The 23807-nt window shown below is 36.3% G+C and overlaps 1 protein-coding gene across 3 annotated transcripts in view; it reads left to right on the plus strand.

Annotated features, from left to right (window-relative positions):
* PAWR (pro-apoptotic WT1 regulator) overlaps nucleotides 1-22115 on the plus strand; it is a 120173-nt gene extending 98058 nt beyond the window's left edge. For all 3 annotated transcript variants that reach the window (XM_075551235.1, XM_075551232.1, XM_075551233.1), the window contains 4 exons: nucleotides 146-180; nucleotides 15018-15159; nucleotides 18863-18967; nucleotides 20959-22115. In XM_075551235.1, the coding sequence (XP_075407350.1) occupies nucleotides 146-180; nucleotides 15018-15159; nucleotides 18863-18967; nucleotides 20959-21045 (369 nt within the window). In that variant the 3' untranslated portion in view covers nucleotides 21046-22115. The remainder of the gene's footprint in view (nucleotides 1-145; nucleotides 181-15017; nucleotides 15160-18862; nucleotides 18968-20958) is intronic.
* The last annotated feature ends 1692 nt before the right edge of the window (nucleotides 22116-23807 follow it).

Raw genomic sequence — 23807 nt, forward strand, 5'->3', positions numbered from 1 at the left:
TAAAACAATTTTTTAAAGATTTTAAAAAATTAAGTCAATTTTTTCCAATGTAGAGATATTCTGTGTCAACTGTTTTTTATATAATCAGTAGTTTATGTGCTTGCACACACATTGAAACTAATACCTTACAATTTTCTCTTTACAGGAGCCATCTAGAACAGTTGCAGGCAGATATAAAAGGTAAGACTCTCTAAGTTACAATTTACTACATCATATAGACATTAGTGTATGTCCATGTGATCTTGGCAGAACTAACTAGAACTGCTTCATGCTGTTCTTTTTAAAGGTAAGAAGCCTTAATATTGTGCTCCCCAAAAGAGCACAGGTGTTTACCCTCTGTTGCCATGTGTTATTCTAGTCTTTGAAAACTGCCCACAATATTATTTTCATGAGTCTGATTGATTTAATTTAGCAAAATGAAAATTTAGCATATTGTTCCCTCATGTGTTTAAGCATTGAAAATACACGGTTACCACGTATGCAATGAGTAGCATCACTGTCAGAGAAACTGGTTGTTTATGTGAATGTGTAGGAAGAAAACCACTAGTAGGTATGAATAGTTGTTAGTGGAAATGTCTGGAGAATAAATACAGCTCTCTCTTCCTTGCTAAGGCCAAAAAGGTTGCAAATTCATGTGCTCACACTATTAAAAAATCAAATCATAAGGTAGTAGTAAGTCTTACTGAGTGCTTCTTATGCTTAAGGGATTCTACATCGAGACCTTACTCCATTCTCACAGTTACGTTATAAAATGGGTACAATAAACTTTATTCGACAGAGGAGAAAAGAGTTTAGATAGAGTAATTTCCCCGTGATTACAGAGGTAATCAAAAGTAGTTCATATTTAAATCCAGGCAACCGGACATCAGCACACCTCCAACTTCACTAAGCTTATATGCTTCCCAACTATATTAGTAAATATTTAGAACAGTACCTAGTAGACAGAAAAACTTTGCTATGTTAACTGCTGATATGGAGTATATTTTCAATTTTTGAGTAATTGTGGTATACATATGAGGAAGCCGATCATTCTTTTAAGTTGCTAACATTTATACGTTGCTTGTTAAACAGCTTTTGCTTTGAGGAATAAAGATAAACTGTGGTTACATGTCAGGTGTGTTATATCAATCACATGTACCTAATTCTTAGTAAATACAGAATCTTTTAAAAGAGCACTTTTCAGATTTATGTTCTGTGATTAGAATCAAAGGGGAATAATTTTCTTACAAGTATGAGCCAGTTGTGTTTTTTTTATCAATTTGTTAAATCAAGAAGGAAAATTGTTCCCCTTAGCATACATTTTTATTTTTAAGTCTTTGAGAACATTATTCCACTTGTGGCATATTTGGGTCCTTGTCCTTAACCTTTCCCCCCCCCACCCCCCCGCCCCCCACAGTCTAAGCATGTAGTTTGTTAATTTTGTTAAAAAATAATCAAAACACAAAGAATGGAAACATAAGGTTGTTTTATGAGCAACAATTTTGTGTGCACACAGGGAAATCATTCCGATTCCCCAAAAAAAGAAATGGCTCAAATTAGGTTGGCTACTTAAACAAAAGAAGGCAGTAGCAAAATAGAAGATCAAACATTGGCTAATGGTTAATATGATTAATAGAACTTTGCCCTCCCACTTTTACCAAAATCGACAGATTTAAAAAAATTTTTAAAGCCTTAAAACCAAAATAAGACATAACTAATTTTACTTTTTTTAAAGACATCTTTCAGCTTTAAGAAGGTAGCCCATTTCAGTACTGATTTAAAAAAGGAAAATGTTTGAATTTCTGATCATGATTCACTAATTCACAGCAACTGATAGCTTTTAATACTTTTTAAAAAGCAAAATGACCTCTTAGGATCTGTATCTGAAATTTTAAATGCCTTATTTAGTATGAATTTGCTAGGTTTTACATAGTCAGTTCATTACTTTCGTTAATCTTCCAGCAAGTTGTTACAATGGCTGGAGAATGGATGTGTGCTTGTGAAGGTGTCTGGTGACAAGTGAGGCTCATAGAGATGAACTAAAGGGCAGACATTTGGCATCATATGCTAGGAAGTATTTTCAGTAAAGCAAAATACAACTATATATATGAGCTGCTAGAAGTAATTCCTAAAATGTTTACAAGGTTTAAGCACTCAGAAGATTACTGGTTTGAAAATGTGCTTTTACGATTTGAGTTAAATATTAATTTTCCCTAGCATTCATATGCCTAGAATGTACTTCTGGAGCACTACCCAAAGGCTTCCACAGGTGCAACTATGAGTCGGCATGGACTCAATGGCAGTGAATTGTGTTTTTCTCAGCTCTTTAGAGCAACAGCTAATCTATATACTCTATGGCTTTTCTTTTTTTTTTTTTTTAAATCATTTTATTGGGGCTCTTACAACTCATCACAATCCACACATACATCAGTTGTGTAAAGCACACTTATACAGTCATTGCCCTCATCGTTCTCAAAACTCACTTTCCGCTTGGGTTCCTGGAATCAGCTCATTTTCCTTTTCCCCCCCTCCTCCCTCCACACTGCCCCCTCCTTCATGAACCCTTGATAATTTATAAATTATTATTTTATCTTAACACTTCTCGGAGTCTACCTTCACCCACTTTTCTGTTGCCCGTCCCCCAGGGAGGAGGTTATATGTAGATCCTTGTGATTGGTTCCCTCTTTCTACCCTACCTTCCCTCCCGGTATCACCACTCTCACCACTGGTCTTCAGGGTTTTATGGCTTTTATTTTAAAAAGTTTTAAATAACTTTAGGGAACTGTTTGGAGGGTTGTAGGATTTCTGAATCACAAGATTTGAGGAAGAATCATTTTATTAATAGGTGTTACACAACTGTGTTTATTGTTTGGGGGTATTTTCCTCCCAATGTGTAATTTTCTTAATAGAATTCTTTGGTTAAGTTTATAATGCATTGCTTAAAATTATAAAAGAGGAAGAAAAAGTAAAAAAATAGGTGAAACTCTTGTGAATGCTTTGAAAAAGGCCAGGTTAGCCATGATTATGTCACTTAGCCTTTCTCATTTTAAACAAGTAACTCATCCATCAGGTATGACACTGATTTTAAAACCTGGGAAACAAGTTAGGTTTTATTGTTCTTACATAGTAATTAACTGATTGTTTTGGTTTCACAAATGTGCTTAGTGCAGTATTAATTATTTTGTAATAAGCGCTCTGAAATCCTGCCTCCCAGGTAACACAATAGGTTGCATTTGTATAGCCTTTCATTTGTTTGCAAAGTGCCTTCACATATTGCTATGTGGACTCAACAATAGCTTCGTTGGGCACACAGACCTTCTTTCCCAGATGAGGAATCTGGCTTTAGTTCAGTGAACCTTTTATTATGCCACATTCCTTATGCGCACATTAGCTGAATTTATAAAAAAGCAAATGTAAGTTTTTGTTCTTATTAAGAAAATGGACAAATCAGGATATGAGTGCTAAGAAGGAATTATCTTGGCTAAACTGTAGAGTTATAACCCTGTATCACTTCAGTAATGTTTCAAGTTATGATTTTATAACTATAATTCAAATAGCTTTTTCAAGACCTTTCGTCCTTTATAATTCTATACAATTACTGAAACTGATTAGGGTAGGATTTCTGTACAATTAAAAAGAAATTCTTTTCTTCATTTTAAAAACAATAATATAAGGGTTCATGAGGGAGTGGGGAGGAGGGGAAGAAATGAGGAGCTGATACCAAGGACCCAAGTAGAAAGCAAATGTTTTGAGAATGATGATGGCAACAAATAAGTTTGACACAATGGATGGATATCTGGCTTGTGATAAGACTTGGACGAGCCCCCAATAAAATTTATAATAATAATAACAACAACAGTAATACTATTAAAGACTAAAGAAATGTAGAAATTTGGATTTAGAAAAACCCACCTTTATTCCTACTATTTAAATCAATCATTAATGTTTTAATTCTCTTATTTATTTTTGAAGCTTTTAAAATTTTATTACCATATGCTTCATATATAATTTAATTTTTCTGTCATATTAAACATTTGTGCAGTCATCACCACAATTATTTTGAGAACATTTTCTTCTCGCTCTCATTGTTGTTCGGTGCCATCTAGTTGGTTGCAACCAGTAGTGACCCTATGCACAGCCCAAGGAAACATTGCCCAGTCCTGTAGCAGCTTGACAATTGTCCCTATGCCTGAGCTCATTGTTGCAAAGTATCAATCCAGCCCTTTGTGGGCCTTTCCCTCTGCAGTTGTCCCTCTGCTTTACCAAGCATGATGGTCCTTCTTCAGAGATTGGTCTTTCCTGACAACATGTACACAAAGTATGTTCATTATTGTTAGTTCCCCAGTTACCCTCCACCTTCTCCTCCATGCCCCTAGGAAATTTATTGATCCAGTTACTGTCTTATAGACCTACCTATAATGGATTTCATATACAGAGAATGTTACAAAGCCAGATAGGAAGCAGCCAACCAACCAAATAAATAAATAAACAAACACTGACTAGCAGCCAAAACATAGAACTTGAACTAAAAAGAAAGCCAAAAATGTTAAAAACTGAAACAGTGTTAGAATAAGTTAAAAGGGAGATGAAATGATTGTATTTTAACCTGACTCTGTCATAATCAATCTTACAATGCTCTTTTTTCTTTGATAGCAAGGCTATTCACATCATTCAACTATAGGCAGAGGCCAGACTTAAAAAAAAAATCATTCTATTGGGGGCTCACACAACTCACATTACAATCCATACACACACCCAGTGTATGTCAAGTGCATGTTGCCCCCATCACTCTCAAAACATTTGCCCTCTACCTGAGTCCTTGGTATCAGACCCTCATTTTCCCTTCCCCTCCCTCCCTGCTCCCCCCCTTCCTCCTGAACCCTTGATAATCTACAAACTGTTATCACCTATCTGCGGTCTCCCTTAACCCACCTCTGTTGTTCATCCCTCAGGGAGGAGGTTATACGCAGATCTGTATAATCAGTTCCCCCTTTCTACAGCACCCCCCCTTGCACCTGTGGCCCCCCCCCACCATTATCGCCACTCTCACCACTACTCCTGAAGGGATCATCTGTCCTGGATTTCCTGTGTTACCGGCTCCTATATGGTACCAGTGTGCATTCTCTGGTCTAGCTGGATTTTAAGGTAGAATTGGGACCATGACAGGGTGGGGTGGGGGAAGCATCCAAGAACTAGAGGAAAGCTGTATGCCCCATTGTTGCTACACTGCACCCTGACTGGCTCGTCTCCTCCCCACGACCCCTCTGTAAGGGATGTACAGTTGCCGACATGAACTCTGGGACTCCAATCCACACTCTCACTCATTTACAATGATATGATCTTTTGTTTTTTGGTGCCTGATACCAAATCTCTTTGACACCTTGTGATCACACAGACTTGTGTGCTTCTTCCATGTGGGCTTTGTTGCTTCTGAGCTAGATGACTACTTGTTTACCTTCAAGCCTTTAAGACCTCAGCCACTATATCTTTTGATAGCTGGGCACCATCAGCTTTCTTCACCACATTTGCTTATGCACACATTTGTCTTTAGCGATTGTATTGGGAAGGTGGGCACAAAGGATATATTATTTTTTATTCTTTGATGTCAGACACCTGATCCCCTCGACACCTTGTGGTCACACAGACCAGTGCACCTCCTTCACGTGGGCCCCGCTGCCTCTGAGCCATATGGCCACCTGCCTACCCTCCAGCCCTCAAGACCCCAGAGAGGCCAGAATTTTTATTGTGACTGATGGACATACATTTTGTTTCTAGTCTGCCTCTCACTTAACATGACACAGGTATATTCTGCTTTTATTTAATCTTAAGTTGCATAAAGAATGGCTGATATCAATTGAATGGTCTCTCCTTTTCCCTCTTTTTCAATCAAGTGTTGTTTAAATATACCAGAAACCTTCACTGTAACAGCTTCTTTAGGGACCTGTAAGTTCTTTATTTGGATAAAATATGATCATGATTTTCCTTAAGAATAACAATTTTCTTCTAAGACCAGTTTTGTGACTTATCTGAGGTTAGAAAGATATTGATATTTTGTCAGTAAATGTTGTTTCTTTTCATGTATCGTCATGAAATTGAACATGCAAGCAATTGTGAGGATGATGCAGGTTGAGCCAACATTTGTTTTATATATATATATATATATATATAATTTTTACCAGGCGTCAGAGTAAACTTCATGGGAGTTACTCATTTATGTAGCTGATTCATTTATTTTTTTGTAAACCATCACAACCACTATCTGTTACAAAAAGTTTTTTGTCTTGAAGCAGTCACTCATCATCCCATCTCCCATCCTTTTGAGACGACCAGTTTGCTTTCTGCCTCTACAATTTGCTTATTCTGAAAATATGGATGGAGCAAAGCATTCGAGACCTGCTGATGGGGCATGACCTAAAATGAGAAGAAACATTTGCAAACACCCTTTAGTAGTCAGAACATGAATTTGTACAAAGTATGAATCTGGGAAATTAGGACATTATCAGAAATGAAATGGAACACATAAAGACCAATATCTTAGCCATTAATGAACTGAGAGGAACTTGTTGTATTGGCCATTGTTAATGGGACAGTCATTTGATTTATTGTGTTAAGAATGACAAACTTGAGAGGAACAGCATCTCATTTATCATCAAAAAGGACATTTCAAAATCTAAAAAGTATAGCATTTCTTGTGATAGGATATATGCACCTATAAGGAAGAACACATAATACAACTATTAACCAAATTTACACACCGACCACCAAAGCTTGTGATAAAGTAATTGAAGGATTCTACCAACTTATTCATTCTGAAATCCTTTCAACATGTGATCAAGATGCATTGATAATTACTGGTTTTTGGAATGTAAAAGTTGGAGACCGTGAGCAAAGAATAGTTGTTGGAAAATATGTCCTTTAAGACAACAACGAAGCTGCAGATTGCATGATAGAATTTCGCAAGACCAGTGAGTTCTTCATTGCAAACACTTGTTTTCAACAATATACATAGCAACTATACAAATTGGCTTCACCAGATGGAATACATAAGAATCTAATTGACTCTCTTTGGGAAGAGACCCACATTAAGACAAGGTGAGGGGCTAACTGTAGAACAGACTGGATTACTCATGCAGGTTCAAGCTGAAGCTGAAGAGAATTAACATAAGTCCCCAAGAGCTAAAATACATCATGGAGTTTACATCACTGGAATTCAGAGAATATTTTAAGAACTTAATTGACACATTAAATGCTAATGAAGGGAGACCTGACGAGTTGTAGGATGACATGAAGAAGATCATGCATGAAGAAAACATTAAAAAGAAGAAACCAAAGTGGATACCAGAAGAGACTCTGAAACTGGCAAATGAATGTAGAGGAGCTAAAGCAAATACAAAGAATGGTGAATTAAAAGAGCAGAATAGGAAATGTCAAAGGGACTCTCAAGAAGACATTGAAATATTATAATGAAATGTGAAAATGTATTTAAACCATTGAATTTATGGCATATGATTTATATGCCAGTAAAAAAAAAAAGGTCTAAAGACTCGAGCTAGAAAAGAAAAAAGGATGGTCTTTGCTCAGAATTTCTCAAGTTCAGGGAAATGAAATGATTCAGGCCTTGAATTGCAATATTGAAGGAGTGTAGGTGCAAACTACTGGCTGATGCTAGAAGCAGCAACCCTCCCCCATACACACCCACCCACACCACAAAATAAATAAATAATTGGTCTGTACCCAGCCATTTCAAGAGGTGGCATATGACTAAGAACTGATTGAACGGAAAGCCTTATCAGAAAACAAAGCTTCAGGAATTGACAGAACACTAGTTGAAATGTTTCAGCAAGCTCATGCCAAAAATTTTGGAAGACAGCTACCTTGTTAGAAGAGATCTATATTTGTACCATGTCAAAGAAAAGTGACCCAGTAGATGTGGAAATTATATCATTAATACCACATGCGAGTAAAATCTTGCTGAAGATCATTTACAAGTGGAAGCAGCAGAACATGTATGGGGTGGTGCCAGAAACCCAAGCAGATTCAGAAGAAGACATAGAATTAGGGTTATCACTCCTGATATCACATGGATTTTGGCTGAGTGCAGGTAATACCAGAAAGGTGTTTGTGTGTTATGAAAACATTTAACTGTGGGTCAGAACAAGTTTTGAATAACATTGGGAAGAACAGTTCATTGTGCTCTGTGGAACCTGTGCATAAGATTACGAGGCAGCCATTCAAACAGAGCAAAGGGATATTGCATGGCTTAAAATCTGGTAAGGCATGGGTCACTGCTGTATCTTTTCACCATCTTTATGCAGTCTGTATGCTGAGCAAATAATCCAAGAAACTGGGCTATTTAAAGAAGAATACAGCATGAGGATTGAAGGTAGGCTCAATATGTTGATGACACAACCTTGCTTGCTAAAATTGGAGCACTTATTGATGGAGATCAAAGAATATAGCCTTCGGTATGGATCACAATTAATATAAAAAATATAAGAATCCTCATTAAAAAAAAGAATCCTCATAATTGGACCAATAATCAACATACGATGGAGAAAAGATTGAAGGCCAATATTTCATTTTACTTGGGTCCACAATCAACCTCCATGGGAAAAACAGTCAAGAAATAAAATTCTTACTCAAATCACAACCCTGTAGGACAGCGTACCTGACCCTTTGGCTTCCCAAGGAGGAAAATCTTTACCATAGCAGAAAGCCTCATCTTTCTTTCGAGGAGCAGCTGGTAGCAAGTGTTGGGGAAGAATTTTGAAAGTACTTTAGATTGCCAAAAGAACAAACATCTGCCTTAGAAGAAGTACAGCCACAATGCTCCTTAGAAGTAAAGATGATTCTACTTCCATCTCACTTGCTTTGGATATGTTGTCAGAAGGGCTCAGTTCCTGGAAAAGGACCTCATGCTTGGTAAACAAGGGCCCTGAAGGAACTCATCTTAGTTGTACTGAAACTAAGATGAATTGATACAGTGGCTGCAAAAATGGGCTCAAACATAACAATTGTAAGTTTGTTAGTCTGGGTTGACTAGAGAAACAAATCCAGAGACTGTGTAAGAGAAAGTTTTATATCCAAGAGTAATTGTTTATTTAGTAAGAAAATATCCTGGCCCAATCCAGATCAAGTCCTTAAGTTTGATATTAGCCCATATGTCTGATACTAGTCCATAAGTTCTTCTACAGACTCACGCAGCACATGCAATGATGCGGAAAGCAGGAAGATCACAAGCCAGTTGGTGGAAAGTCTTGTGGAAGCATCTCAGCACTGGCCTGGCTCTCCATGTGGTTCCTCCAGCTCCAGGGCTCTAGCTGCCATCAGCATAGCTTATGTGACTTGTCAACAGAATGTGAAGCAGAGTGTGTGTGTCCTGTCTCCAGGGAGGAAGACGAGTTCCCAGAATCCTCAGGAGAAGACCATGCTCACACAGAGGCACCATTGGCTATGACCTACCTGATTGACGGGCTAGACTCCACCCCTTTGCTCAAGTTAACAGAAGATTATGTAACTGCCCCAGTGAGGATGGCACTAGACTGGGCAGGGTTTCATTCTTTTGTATTTAACAGTTGCTATGTGTCCAAATTGACTCAGTGGTGGGGCACCCAACAGTAACAACAACTTGGCTGAGTAATAATCCATTGTGTGCGTTTACTGTAATTTTTATAGCTGTTCATCACTTGATGGATATTTAATTGTTTGCGCTCATGCAATATTATGGGTAATGTTGCTATGAGAAATTTGTGTACAGGTTTTTCTGAGATCCCTATTTATTCTTAAAACACGGGCATTCTTCAGATCACTTAGTTGGAAATTTTATAAGAAAATGGATGGTGTGTGCCAAATATTTATTGGGTCATTCTAGGTACAGGGCACTGTGCTTCGTGTCCCATGCTAAGATCATAAGGAGTATGTGATTTTTTAGCTGATCTTAGTGGATATATGAATGACATCCAGAAAAATTTCCCCATCCACACCCACCTCTGACTTATGTAGCTCTTATGTGATATTTGATAATTCTTATATTTGATCTCTTTAGAATTATTGAGTACAGTTTGATACAACTGATGCGTGGATTGTTATAAGAGCTGTCAGAGCCCCCAACACAATTTAAAAAAAATTATTGAGTACATTTAATATACCAGAAATGAGTATGAATTCAAGCTCAAAGGAGGGAATGGTATCAGAACTGAAATCGAGAACATGCAGTTTGCAGACTGCTATGGATGAAAGTGGGAACCCCAAATCCCCACATGGATTAAGCATCTAGTGAATCCCCTCTGACCATAGATAGACCAGGCACGTGAATAACGTTGCTGTCATGCAGAGTACAGTAAGGGTTTGTTTTTTTTCCCCATTTATTTGGGGTTTTTTTGTATTTTTTTTCTCCTTTGCTTTTCTGTAGGTGAAATCCCGGATAATTAAAGTGATAGAGATAGTGAATGCAGTAATGATATCTGGTGGAGGAGGTTGGGGAGAAATGGGAAGCTGGTAGCAAGAAAGAAGCAAATATTCTAAAGTTGATTGTGGAGATGATTGTCTAACTCCTTTGAATATTATTGAACTTGTGAGTTATATGCCAATAAAACTGTTAAAAATAAAATATTAAACCAAAAAAGAGAAATTTTTTACATAAATGAAATCTTGTAGCAGGAACCATTTAAAAATGAGCAATGAACTAACTATATCAACTATAACATACAGCATATGGTTAGTGAGTTAACCTTATCAACTATAACATCACTATGTATAGTTAATAAAAATTATCCTGTTGAAAAGTATCAATTATATTTCAAAATTATGGGAGAAGGAAAGAATATATGGGGGAGAAATATGGAAAGAGTATATGGAAGAGAAAGTATCGTTAATATCAACTCAGAATTCTTAACCTAAAGTCAGTAGGTTTTATAAATCACAGTTAAAATTCTGTGTGAAAGAAAGTAATATTAATTTTCTGGGTGAACATCTGTACTTATACATGAGAGTTTCAAAGAGATCTGTGACATAAAATATACTTCCAGAACTCTAAGCTCACGATGCCATTAAGTGGGTGCCAACACATAGACGCCCTACAGGACAGAGTATATCTGCCCCTGAGGGTTTCTTCCTTTCTTTTTTCTGTTCCTGTCAGAGTTAATTAGCTCGCCCTGTTAGTTGCTGATAGTTACTCTGACATCAGTTCCAGCACATAATGACTCCTTTTATGTGGAGTAGATTTCGCAGTACTTTTTCCAAGCCTAATCTTTCTAGCTCAGAGTGGCTGATGGTTGAACTACTGACCTTGAAGTTAGCAGCCCAGTTTGTAATCCACCATACCAGCAGGGCTAGTGGTAGTTCTCTCTGGGTTGGTGGGATTATTGGTACAGTCATTTACATTTGCCCCGTTCTTTAGTGAGTAATTGTGTATCCATGTGTGTTTAAAGGTAGACGATCAAGATGATCACAGGACAGTGTTTTCAGGAGTGAAGCCTGAGACAAAATGGTGAATAATACAGAAAGTATGAAGGATTATTATCATGTACTTGTTGGTTGTTCAGGAATTTCATGATTTATCTGGTACTTTTAAATGTTTGGTGCCCATTTTTTATGTTCAGTTTTAACCATGAGTATCAAATTTCTTCCAATTGCTAAGGTAATTGATATCTATTTACACGGAAAATTTTTTTTAGCTGTAATCCCATAGTGCTAGTAATCTTCTCTTGATAGTTTTAGAATTACAGTGTTTTCCCCCAACATTACACCTCCTAGCCACTGGATATGTCTTCCCATAAAAGATGCGAAAATTCCCAGAGGGTGGAAAAACTTCCAGTAATGGGTGGTCCTATATTTTATGATACTATTTATTTCTTTCCCTTTTCTGAATATTATCATTAATATCTTTGTGGCTAAAGGCAGAGGAAGGGTTCTTTCTACAATCTATTATTAGAGATTTATGTTGACATTCCTAAGTAGAACGTTACAAACTTTTTAGAGTTAATGAAACAATCTTTCTTTTACTCTGGGTATTTTTTAGTGTCCCTATCTGACCTTTAGATAGGTTGAAATATTGTTTTTAGAATCAGCAGAGCTAAATTTGGCAATAAGATCAAGTAACACCATTCTTCACAATTATAACAAACCCAACGTGGTGGATTTTTAAATTGTTGAGCTTCTTTTAAATGTCATTTTAAGCTTGTTTATCAAGCAAATACAAAACTATTAATGTGCCATATTTTTAGGGTTTTGGATGTATATCACTGTCAACATTGTAGTTTTTGCTTGAATGATCTCTTGGTTAATGCAGATGATTAGACTTGGCAGGGATGGGTTATAGGAGCTAAGTTTTAAGAGGGTTCTAATGCTCATCTGAAATACAGTGTGGTTTCAGTGGGTCTTTGTTCCCTTGGCTTTGTTTTTACCTTTCAGTCTGTACGTCCCAGTCGTGTTTGTAGTTCTTCCTTTCTTATACCTCTTTCTGTCAGAGTTAATTAGCTCACTCTGTTAGTTGCTGATCATTTCTGGCACATAATGACCCCTTGTATGTGGAGTAGAATTTGTAGCATTTTTTCCAAGCAGATTGCCTTAGCCTATCATTTGAAGCACCTTTGGCCAACTTTAACTGCCAACCTTTTTACTGAGAGTCAAGGGCATAGCTGATTATGTCTCTCTGGAAACACTGTCTTAAGCACTGTGTATCTGTGCAAAAAAGTTCATTTATTTCAGTGGCCTCTGTTGCTAACTGTTCACATCTGATGACTACAAATCATTATTTCATATTGGTATAACCAACCACTATTAGACATCTACTTTTAAATATCTTGGAAACATCCTAACGTCAGCATATTTAAAAGCAAACTTAGGAAACCTGATGGGTTCCAGAAGTTGGACTTAAACCCACCAATGCCCACAGCTAAAAATATGTGCACCATTTATGACTCTTACCACCCCACCAACACCCAATCACCAAGCCCTACCGAGTCTGAGTTATCACCATGCCAAGCTCCAGGGTAGCATCATCTTTTACAGAGATGATTACAATAGCCTCCAAACCAGTCCCTGAGCGTCAAGTTGTTCTCATCTCTAATGTATTCTGCTATAAAAAAAGATTCTTTTAATTTTCCTAGTTTGATGTTTTTCTATTTCCAATTGTACTCAAGGAAAGAATGATAAGAAGTTTTTTTGGTGGAAGTTAAAAATTTAGGGGAAATATTTTTACAGGTTGTTAGGTGTCTCACAGTGTGATAACTGTCAGTGACATAAGTGGTGATCTTGAAATTGTACATTAGTGAACAATTATAATTAAATACCACACAACAAACACTTTGAATTTTTGTTTTCATGAAAAGAAAAAAAACTCGTGTAGTAAATTCATAGATAAAGAACCTATTTCTTTAAATCAAGATTTATTTTAGATTTAACTTGAATAACATGAATAAATCACTGGAATTATCAATAAAAAGAATTGAAGACATATTAAGTGTTGAGCTGATAGCAAGGGCTTAAGTAGAAAGTAAATGTTTTGAGAATGATGATGGCAACAAATGTACTTGACACAATGGATGGATGTATGGATTTTGGTAAGAGTTGTATGTGAGACCCCAATGAAATGATTTTTTAAAATTCCACCTTAAATAAATAAATGGTGCCTGCCCCCCCCCCCAAAAAAAGAGAAGTGTCATATCCTGCATTCTGAATATAAGTTGAAAATAAATAATCTGAGCCTGTGGAAGTTCATTTAAAATCTCTCCTATTCCTATCAATATGCTTCTGTGAGACTAGTTTCCCTATTATTTATGAGTGCTATTAAACAAACTAATAGATGTTCAGCCTGTATTCAATACATTAACAAGCTGGAAGTCGCCGTCCATGTATTATAAACCTTACCTTCCGCCTCCTGTTATTTATAATTCCCTCCCACATTGCACCAAGTTTGATCTTTATGACCAGTAAAATACAGCAGAAATTATAATCTGCCACCTTTATGATTAGGTTATGACAGACTGCAGCTTTAGTTTAGGTTCACTTTTTCCTCTCAGATCACTTGTTTTTGAGGGGCACTTGCTTTGATGAGTGTATGAGCCCATGAATGAGGCCTACATAGGGGACATGGAGGCTCTCGCTGACAGAGTGAGGAGCTGGTTCCTTTTGCCATCAGCCATGTGAGTGAGCTTAGAAACAAATTGTCCAGCCAAAGTCAAGGCTTCAGATGGCTGTAGCCCTGGTACTGAAACATGGTGAAAGCGATTTCTTAACTGCAGCCAACAGAAACTTGAGGTAAGAAATGTGTTGTATGGCATTAAGTTTCGGGGTAATTTGTAATCTATTGATGAATTAACTAATATGGGAAATTAGCTTGTGTATTATATTAAAAACCAACTATTGGCATAAAGTTTGTGAATAGGTGTTTATGAGGAATTGCCATTCCATGCCTACTTTTGGTTAAATTAGGATTATGGGATTATGAACAGTATGAGTACGATAGCAGTTTTATGTAGTGCTTTTCCTATGTTCTGATTATATTCATCAAAATGTAATATCATGGATTTGAGACTAAGAAAAAACTTCTATTTTATATGGCCTTTTTTCCTCTCTGTGTTGTCCCAGTTTATTTTTATTTTACAAAATAAACATGTCAGAAGAGAAAAAGTGGTTCCTTAACACAGATATTTTAGATTAGGATTCCTGGGTTAATTCTTATAGTACTAAACTTTATTAACTAATGTTTTAGCTTTTAAAAAAATTGGTTAGATACTCTGATAAATTGAAAGTTCTCTGAGCAGGGACCATGCCTGTGTTTGCTGATCCATCTTCTTCATGTCTGATACTTGGCAAGATCTCAGTCGATTCCGGTTGAAATTAATGTTCTTTTTCTCACACACTCCTCCCCCATTGTGTTGGAATAATTATTAACTGCTACATTTGTAAATAAGTTGTCTACCATAACCATGTCACCTCAGAGGAATGTTCATTGTTTAAGGTGAATAGAAAATTTTCTTGGCATCCTTCTCACTGAATAATAGGAATTTTTATAAAACATATATTTTTTTCCATAGCACAACCACCGAAGAAGATGCCTCAAGTAGATATTCCCGACCAGATAGAAGTGGGTTCAATAGATACAACAGGGATGCAAATGCTTCTGGTAATTTAGTCTCAAGTAGCACATTGGAAAAGAAAATTGAAGATCTTGAAAAGGTACGAATTATACATGATTTAAGATTTTCTGATAAAAATGTTACGGGAATTTTCTCCCCCTCACTTCCACAGCAACTGCAAGGAAAGGGGGGAAAGCTATTGAAATGCTCAGGGTCGAAAGTGCCAAGAAGTAGAACAAGAATGACAGACTCTAGTCCAGTGGGAGACTGAGTCATGCTAATCTGTATTTATTTATGTTTACAGTCAACTTACCCTTTGCTGTTGAGTCAGTTCTGACTCACATTAACCCTGCGTGACACCAGGACTGCCTTACGGGGTTTCCAAGGCTGCAGTCTTTAGAGGCAAATAGCCACATCTTTCCTGTAGAGTGGCAGGTGGATTCAAACTGCCAACCTTTTAGTTAGCAGCCAAGTGCTAACCACTGCGCTTTCAAGGTTTCTTAAAAACAAACTCAGTAGGAGAAGCCTTGGTAATGCCGAGGGTCTGCGCGCTGAGCTGGTGGACAGCATGTCAGTGATTCAAATCCACCAAACCCCCAACCGTGGGAGGAAAGGGAGGTTGTCTGGCTCCCATAAAAAGGTAAAAATTTCAGGTAACTCCCAGGGGCCATTCTAGCCCTGCGAGATTAGTTTTAAAAAAAACAAACAACTCAGTGCCATCAAGTCGGTTCTGACTCAGAGTGACCTGTAGGTGTAGGACAGAGTAGAACTGAACTACCCTGTGGGTTTTTGAGACTAAATATTATGGAATAGAAAGCCTCATCTTTCTCTGGGAGAACCGCTCGTGGCTTTGAACTACTGACCTTTCAATGAACACCCAATTCATAACCCAATATGCCACCAGGACTTCTTAAACAACATCTTTAAATCACTTAGTAGCTAGACAATAATGACTGGACATATTCTGATTTCTTTTATATATTCCTGTTTACTTCTGTTGATGCTAAAGCTTTAGTAATGAAGCCAATTCTTGCACAGTGATGCCTCGGTTGTCGAACAGTTCCAAGCTTGAACTTTCCACTCCTGGAACAACAAAGTTAGAACATAACCTACTTGGTGTTCGGAACTTTGCTTGATAGTCTAGCTGAAAATCGACTGGAAAAACCCTGTACTGGCAAGAGTGAGTCACGCTTCGATTTTCACCTTGGGCGCAAAGGGGTGACTCACGGTTCAGTCTACATACTGCTCTTGGCTTAGCATATCCTGCTTGTGCTAGTGTGTTACAACATCCGTCATTGTGCCTTTCTGCGTGTGTGTGTGTGTGTGCTTTATTTGAGTAAAATGTCATAACCATGACTCAAAGCTAGTGATACCAACAGTAAAACCTAGACCTAGAGGAAATGAGAATCACTGTAGAGTTAAAGAAAGAAATCATTGCGAAATTTGGATCAGGTAGTTACTTGTCTTGATTGGTGGCAGAACACAACATGTGGTTAAGTCCACATTGTCAACTTTTTTTTTGGCGGAGGGGTGGGGAGGGGGATGTTATTAAAGGGGTTAATGTAGCAAAAGGTATGAAATTGTTTACCATGAAACAAAAAACTCAAATCATTGGAAGTAGTTGAAAAGTTACTGTTAATTTGTGTAAGTCAGAAAAACTTGATGCCAACAGCCTATCCAAGACAGTGTTATGTGAGAAGGCTAAATGGCTGCATAGTGATTTGAATCCTGAAGAGACGAAAGTATATGTATAATTTTGGAGCCTTAGAACCAATTATTTACTTTTCCATTATTTCGAATGGGGAAAATATATTCAGTTCTCTAACTTTTCAATGTTCAAACAAATTTGGAACAAATTGAGTTCAACAATCAAGGTATCACTCACTGTATGTATCATGCTTTATTTAATGGGCATTCCCATTCTGCTTAAGTGTTCTATTTTATTGGAAAACAGCCTCTCCCTTTAAAGTGGTTATAAGTCTAAGGTGGCAATTAAACCACCCACAAACAAACAAAACTTCCATGCTATAGAGGGTGTGCTCTGTATAGTGAACTCCCGCGGGTTTCTGAGATTGTAACTGTTTATGGGAGTGGCCCGGTCTTCAGCCTGTGGAGCAAGCGGGTGGTTTTACACTGTCAACCACGCGGATCACATCCCATGAGCAACCACTACACACACACCACTGGGGCTCTTATGGTGGGTGAAACCCTCAATTAGAGAGTTTCAAAATGATTGAGGAAAAGTACCAGTGTCTTAATTTTTCCACAAACTTTTTGGAACCTCCTCCTATATATACTGTTGTGAATTAATTTTCAATAGTTTCTAGACTTTATTTTCTATTCTGCGTTAGGTCATGATTGGTGTTAGAACCAATTGTGTGTATGAATAAGCTTGTTTTTAATTATCTTTGAGAACAACTCAAATTGTGGCATGAAATTAAGTATCAGGTTCCATTGACCTTCACTCTAAAATTGGGAGTGGTACTATATTACTTAAAGATTTTGAAAATGGTGTGTTTTTTTTCTGACGTGAAATTATTTTGCATTTCAAATAGATAGTAATTTTATATAACATTACCATTATTTTAGGCTATATGTAAGCTATTGCACTATTTTCTACCTGGAGTTGCTATTTCATTCAACTCTTTAAAGAACAGGTGATGTAAAGTTTTCATGGGGATGGTCAGAAAGAAAAGCCCCTGGAGTTGACAAAGGTTTGCATGCAGCACTGAAGGCAGCCCCAGGGTTTGACTCAGGACAACTCCTGCAAGTGCTCTTAATTGAAATATTTGAACTAATCCTTAATGATAACAATTCTTTATCACTTTCCTTGGCTTGCTGCCCGTATCGCTTTTAAATAAATTGAAACGGCATCCAACCTTTTCTCGCATTAAAACAACAGACCCCAAGCATTGAGGTGCTTCCAAGGCATAGCGACCTTTTAGGGCACACTGGAATGCTCCCTCGCAGTCTGGGTCTGTGTGCTCTCACATCAGCGGGTGGTGTCTGTCTGTCTCCTGCGGAAGAGTTGGTGGGTTTGAACTGCCTGCCTTGTCCCCTGTGCCATCAGGTCTCCTTTCTTGCACTACAGATTCATTAACCATACCCACCTGTTACAACTCAAATTCCACTTAAAGAAGCATCTGTTTATAATCTGGGGATTCTGGGAGTTGGTAGTAGCTAATAAATACAGATAACTTGCTGCTTTTTTGTTAGAGTAGTGAAAAAATAGCCAAGTCCTTTCGGTTTGGCTGCTCTTTGTCCCCAAGATGGCTGACCCAGCCCATGGCTTTGGATTCTAAACTAGATTTCTTTTAAGTATTGCGTTCTTATTTTGCTTTGTTTTTGAGTTTTAATGTTGGTAATCTAATAAAATTCTTTCATTTTGTTCATTGTCACTGAACAGTATAACCTGAGGCAAAATTGAAGACCTTAATTTTCTGCTTTTCTAAATCCTTATATATTTAATTTAAATTTTCTCACAGTCTATTATACATATAATAATGAGCCTCTTAGTTAATTGTAGTGATAAAAGTTACCAAGGGAATTTGTTAAAGATGTGCGTAAATCTGCATAAATCCAGAACCCTTTTTACAACTTCTATATTCCCCCTTGATTCCCTTGCCAGGCGGGTGGGTGGAGTGGGAGGGGAAGGGGGGGTCCCCCTCACTAAATACCTTAAAAAGTTCACTGAAAATCTTCATAATTTCTAAGATTACTTCATCAATATTAGATGCATGCCATTTAAAGATGATCAATAATCAGCTGCATCACAATGATTGCATTATAATTCTGTCTACTAGGAAATAGTAAGAGAAAGGCAAGAAAACTTACGACTTGTGAGACTGATGCAAGATAAAGAAGAAATGATTGGAAAACTCAAAGAAGAAATTAATTTGTTAAACAGAGTAAGTATTTCTCATTTTGGTGTTATGGTTTCTTTGTTAAATAGAAGAAAATATATGAGACATTACAAAATTGAATTACTCTGCTTTTTGTTAGCGATATAGTTAATTTGTGATAGTAAGAAATATTTATTCCAGCTGATTTCATCTGACCATTTTTCAGATTTAAGCACTTATTTGTATTAATTTTGGGGTTGACTGATGAGTTTGTTCTATATTTTGTTAGTTGGAAATACAGATAGCGTGGCCCAGTTTCCTCAACGAAGAATTAAAGTTGTTACTTTCTCTCTCTAAGAAATCTCAGATTTCTTATCTTATTTTCATCATTTTCCCCCTAGTTAGACTTTTGTCACCAGCTTTAGGTTTGACCATACCCTACTCTCAGAATTAATTCCTCTTTGTAGTTCTTGCTTTGTCTTTGAGTCCCAGAATTTGCTGCTTAAGAAGCAGGTGTCATTGGTGACTCAAGTGTAGTGGTGGTGAGAAGAGCACTTTAGAAGGATTTTTAGTAGGCTGAAGGAAAGGAAACATTTGCTTCCGGGTAAAAAGGAGCAGATCCCTACCCAACCGTAACTCTAACCAGGAAAGAAGAAAAACTTCATTCTCATAAAGCTCTAAGACACTAGCTTACAGATTGTTGACTAGGAAACAGACTCATAGTTGATATAATATTCTCTAGATCAGGTGTAATAAATTACATAATAATCAGCTGAGCTAGTATATGGCCTATATATTTTATAGTTTTAATAGTATATAATAGTTGACTATTATACACTACCTTTCACTTTTCAAAATACAGGCATTCATATATTGATATTAAAATGTGATTTAATGAATTCAGATTTTTAAAAATCTGTGATACATGCTTCCTGTATTAGTTGCTGTGGGCATTAAAAATAATAAAACCCTTGACTTTCTGGGTTTACACTTTAATACTGATGTATGAATGTATTTTATTCAATTCTAAATCTTAACTAGATTTCCATTACCATAGTTTTAGGAATCTTGTATTTTTTATTGTTGTCTCAACAGTTTGGTTCCCCAACGTCTTCCATTTAGTTTGTGAGTAAATGCAAATTCTAGCTTTGCAAAATCATAAAATCATTACCTAGTTCAAAAGCACTATACTTTTGAATACTGCTTTTATATAATATACTTATAATTCATACTGATTGCATTCAAGTTTTGGAATTTTAAATTGCAGTGAAATTTTTATCGTTTTCCCAGTATTCGTTAATAGTCTGTTTTGAAATACTATTTCTCATAATTAAATGTGTTAAATGGCTGATATACTACTAGAGTATGGGGACCATAGAGCTGGGATGTGTATTTTAAAGCTAGACGATTATTAGCTAGTTTGGTGATTTTCAGTTTGGTTTTTAAGCTCCAAAATCTTTGCCACACATAAGCTTTGATTTTAAAAAGCATAACATAAAAATTAAGCTAGATCAACTTGTGTGTGCTCCTGATCCGCTCCTTCTACATGCCTCATTTCTATAGTCTGCTTAGATGCTCACCCCACATATACTTATTAAAGGTAGGAGTGTATATTCAGAACCTGTAATGGTAGCTCTTGATGTACAGATTAACTTAAAGTTGTAACCTGGGACCTTTAATAGAGTCTGAGTTAACATGCATGTTTTGTTAACCTGCCATTTGTGGGGCTTGGCCAGGTGGGAGTTGATTTTTAACGAGTAATGATTAAAAATTGGGAGATTCACAATACCAATTCCTGGCTTGTCTTGGGAAATGGAACGATCTGGCCAAAGCTGGCCCTCACTTGCTCTTGGTGACAATGCCATGTTGAATAATGGCTGCTCCTTTCATGCAGAGCACCTTTTACCTGAAGTTACTTCAGAATTTGCCTGTTTAAAAATTAATACTTGATAACAGGTTGTTTTAGGATACATAATTAATGGTGTTTGTATATCCTTCAGAATATTTGTCTTATGTTTAAAAATCTCATAATCCTATTTGCTTTTTTCCCCCTTAAGGACCTAGATGACATAGAAGATGAAAATGAACAACTAAAACAAGAAAATAAAACTCTCTTGAAGGTTGTTGGGCAGCTGACAAGGTAGAAGATTCAAGACACAGTGTGGAAAGTACTTTAAAACTACTGATTGAATGTTATGGTCAAAGCTAGGACAATATTCCTATGATAGAATGCATTAAAAAAAGTATGTATATTTATTTCTAGAAAAGTGATGGGTGTTTATTTTCAGAATAATTCTTTTTCATGATTAGCTTCAAACAAAGTAGTCACGTTTTATTCCACAAATAAGTGACAGTTACTAAAAGTTTATGACTTCTGTGGTTCTGTGTGGTATTCAGATAATATATGATTTAAAGTCATAACCATTTAAATACATTTTATCTTTGGTAGTGCATTTTCTCCCTAAAGCAATATACATAGTCTTTGTTTACATGAATCCATATGTTTGAGGGGTGAGTTACTTGCAAACCTTATTACTGATGTGGACAACTTTTTATCTGTTTATGTCTTACTCAAAGAAGTCTGTCTGCTGTCATTTATTCTTTACTTACTTTAAGTGATTTAGAGTCAGATTCATGCTATGATGTAGCAGTTATTTTTGGAAAGGAAAGCTATTAGAAAGGGTCACTTAATATGTATTAGTTGGCTAAGTATAATTTTTAATACTTGAATTGTGCTATAGTAAATGAAAATTTACTGTTTTGAATTTGAATATTAAAATCACTTCAGCTTTTTAAAAACAATTGTAATTTTACTGTAAAATTTCTACTGTAGGTACTGTTTATTAAGGAACATAAAATATTTTTAAAGTTGGTTATTGTTCAGACCTGGAAAGTTTATATAATTTCTGTGTATAAGGAAAAATTCATGTTGCTGATGATATTATGTATGTTATATGCATTAAAAATCAAAAACAACATTTACACACATTAAAAGCATTTATTGAAACAATACATAAGCAGAACTAGTCCTAAAATAGGGTGCCAGTTTCTGACTCTGAGAATAACACTCTGGCATTTATTTTCACTCATTTAAGAGATGATTTTCCTATCCCAGATTTAGGGGATTCTTCCCCCCGCACCAGTGGAGCTTTTAAAAGTTATTTTTGATGAATTATAAAAAAATCATCTTCTATTAAATATCATTAGTATTTGTGGTTGTTTTCTGTTACAATTTGTATGCTGCGTCTGATCCCACCTTTAAAAAAACCCTAGTATTAAAAAAATGTTTGCTGATGTTTGGATATTAAATCATGTACTGATAATATCCAGTTTATGTACAGAGCGACTTGGACATATTAAAACCCATTTGGGGTACCCTACTGACACTGCTTTTCAAACCCTTTAATTGTTCAAGAAATTTTGAGCATGGCTAAACATCAGAATCCATGGGGGGGTGGGTGCTTAAAAAGAATTCTCCAACTTTAACCCTTGATAGGGCTAGATTGAGAACGTAGAAATCTGAAATGCATAAAGGTAATCATGTGGTGAATCTGAAATAACTGATATTACCTCTTTTCTCCTATATATGAAGGCTCTGGAATTGGCTTACGGGGCCCTGGTGGTTCTGAGAATTATGCGTTGGGCTATTAACCTCAAGGTCAGAGGTTCAAACCCACCAGTTGCTTGAGGGAGAAAAACAAGGCAGTCTGCACCATAAAGAATTAAAGCTTTAGAAACTGTAGATAGACAGGGCTTCTTTGAGTTGCAAGTGACATGATAGCTGTGGTTTATTTTGTTTTTGCTTGTTTCTTTTTAAGTAACATAATTTTGCCTACTAGTTATTTTCCCCTTTTGAGAGTTTATTTAATAATTAGTCTGGTTCTAGAACAATTTTCATATGTTCATACATATATGAGAGATGGGCTTCAAAAGTTCAAGTGCATATTTCCAGGACTTTTGAAGCTTTCAGGCAAACTACTCAATAGGAGTTCCAGATTAGATCACCAAACTTGGAATCGTTGAAATATTACTGGATAAAGGGATTCCTTCTTAAACACTGATGTGTACAGCCTGTGGTGGGTGATCTGTCACCCAGTGTCTTCAAGTGGATTGGTTCTTCAGTTAGAGAAAACAGAATTAATTTTAATCATATATTTAATCCACGTGGTAGATAAAGGGATATTTAAAATTATACCTATGAAAGACAGCTGTTTTTATTTTTCTCTTCTCCAATTACTGGCAACATTTCCAGCAGTGTTTTTTTGTTGTTATTGTTTTTTTCCGTGAACCTAGTGCAAATACAAGAGACAATAACTGAGGCAAAAATGCATGTCATGTGCTTCCTTTCCCCTATAAAATACATTATTTATTTCACATAGAGCTGTCACACCAAATGTTGGGGAAAAGTATAACCTGGTCAGATTTCTCCGTAAGATTTATGAAAGTGTTGAGTTTTTCTTTCTTTTTCAAGTAAATGAAATAATTGCTACCTTAGAAAACTTGGCTATTGTCAATAAAGTACTAGTGTTTGTGAAATTACTAGTTCTCTTCAGATGTATTATTTCTTACACGTCTTGGTAATCTGGAATAATAAAACACATCCAAAGTTATAATGTGTTCATGAGATCATTTTCAAAACAATCGTGTATTTTACGGAAACATAAAATTGCCTCCCTGGTTTCTGATATTCATTAACTTGAAAATTATTGAAATAATTGTCCCCTTTTTATAGAATTGTTGGTGATTTAATTTTACTACAGTTAATTTCAAAGAGAAGAGAAGTTTTTGATGGTGTGTTTCTAAATTTAAGGGAATTTATTTGTGTAGTACATTAGCATTCCCACACTTGCTCAGTTGGTTTAAAAGATAAAAAGGTTGCATCAGGGGCAACTACAAGAAGCTATGT

The sequence above is a fragment of the Tenrec ecaudatus genome, chromosome 6 (assembly GCF_050624435.1).
Source record: "Tenrec ecaudatus isolate mTenEca1 chromosome 6, mTenEca1.hap1, whole genome shotgun sequence".
NCBI lineage: Eukaryota > Metazoa > Chordata > Mammalia > Afrosoricida > Tenrecidae > Tenrec > Tenrec ecaudatus.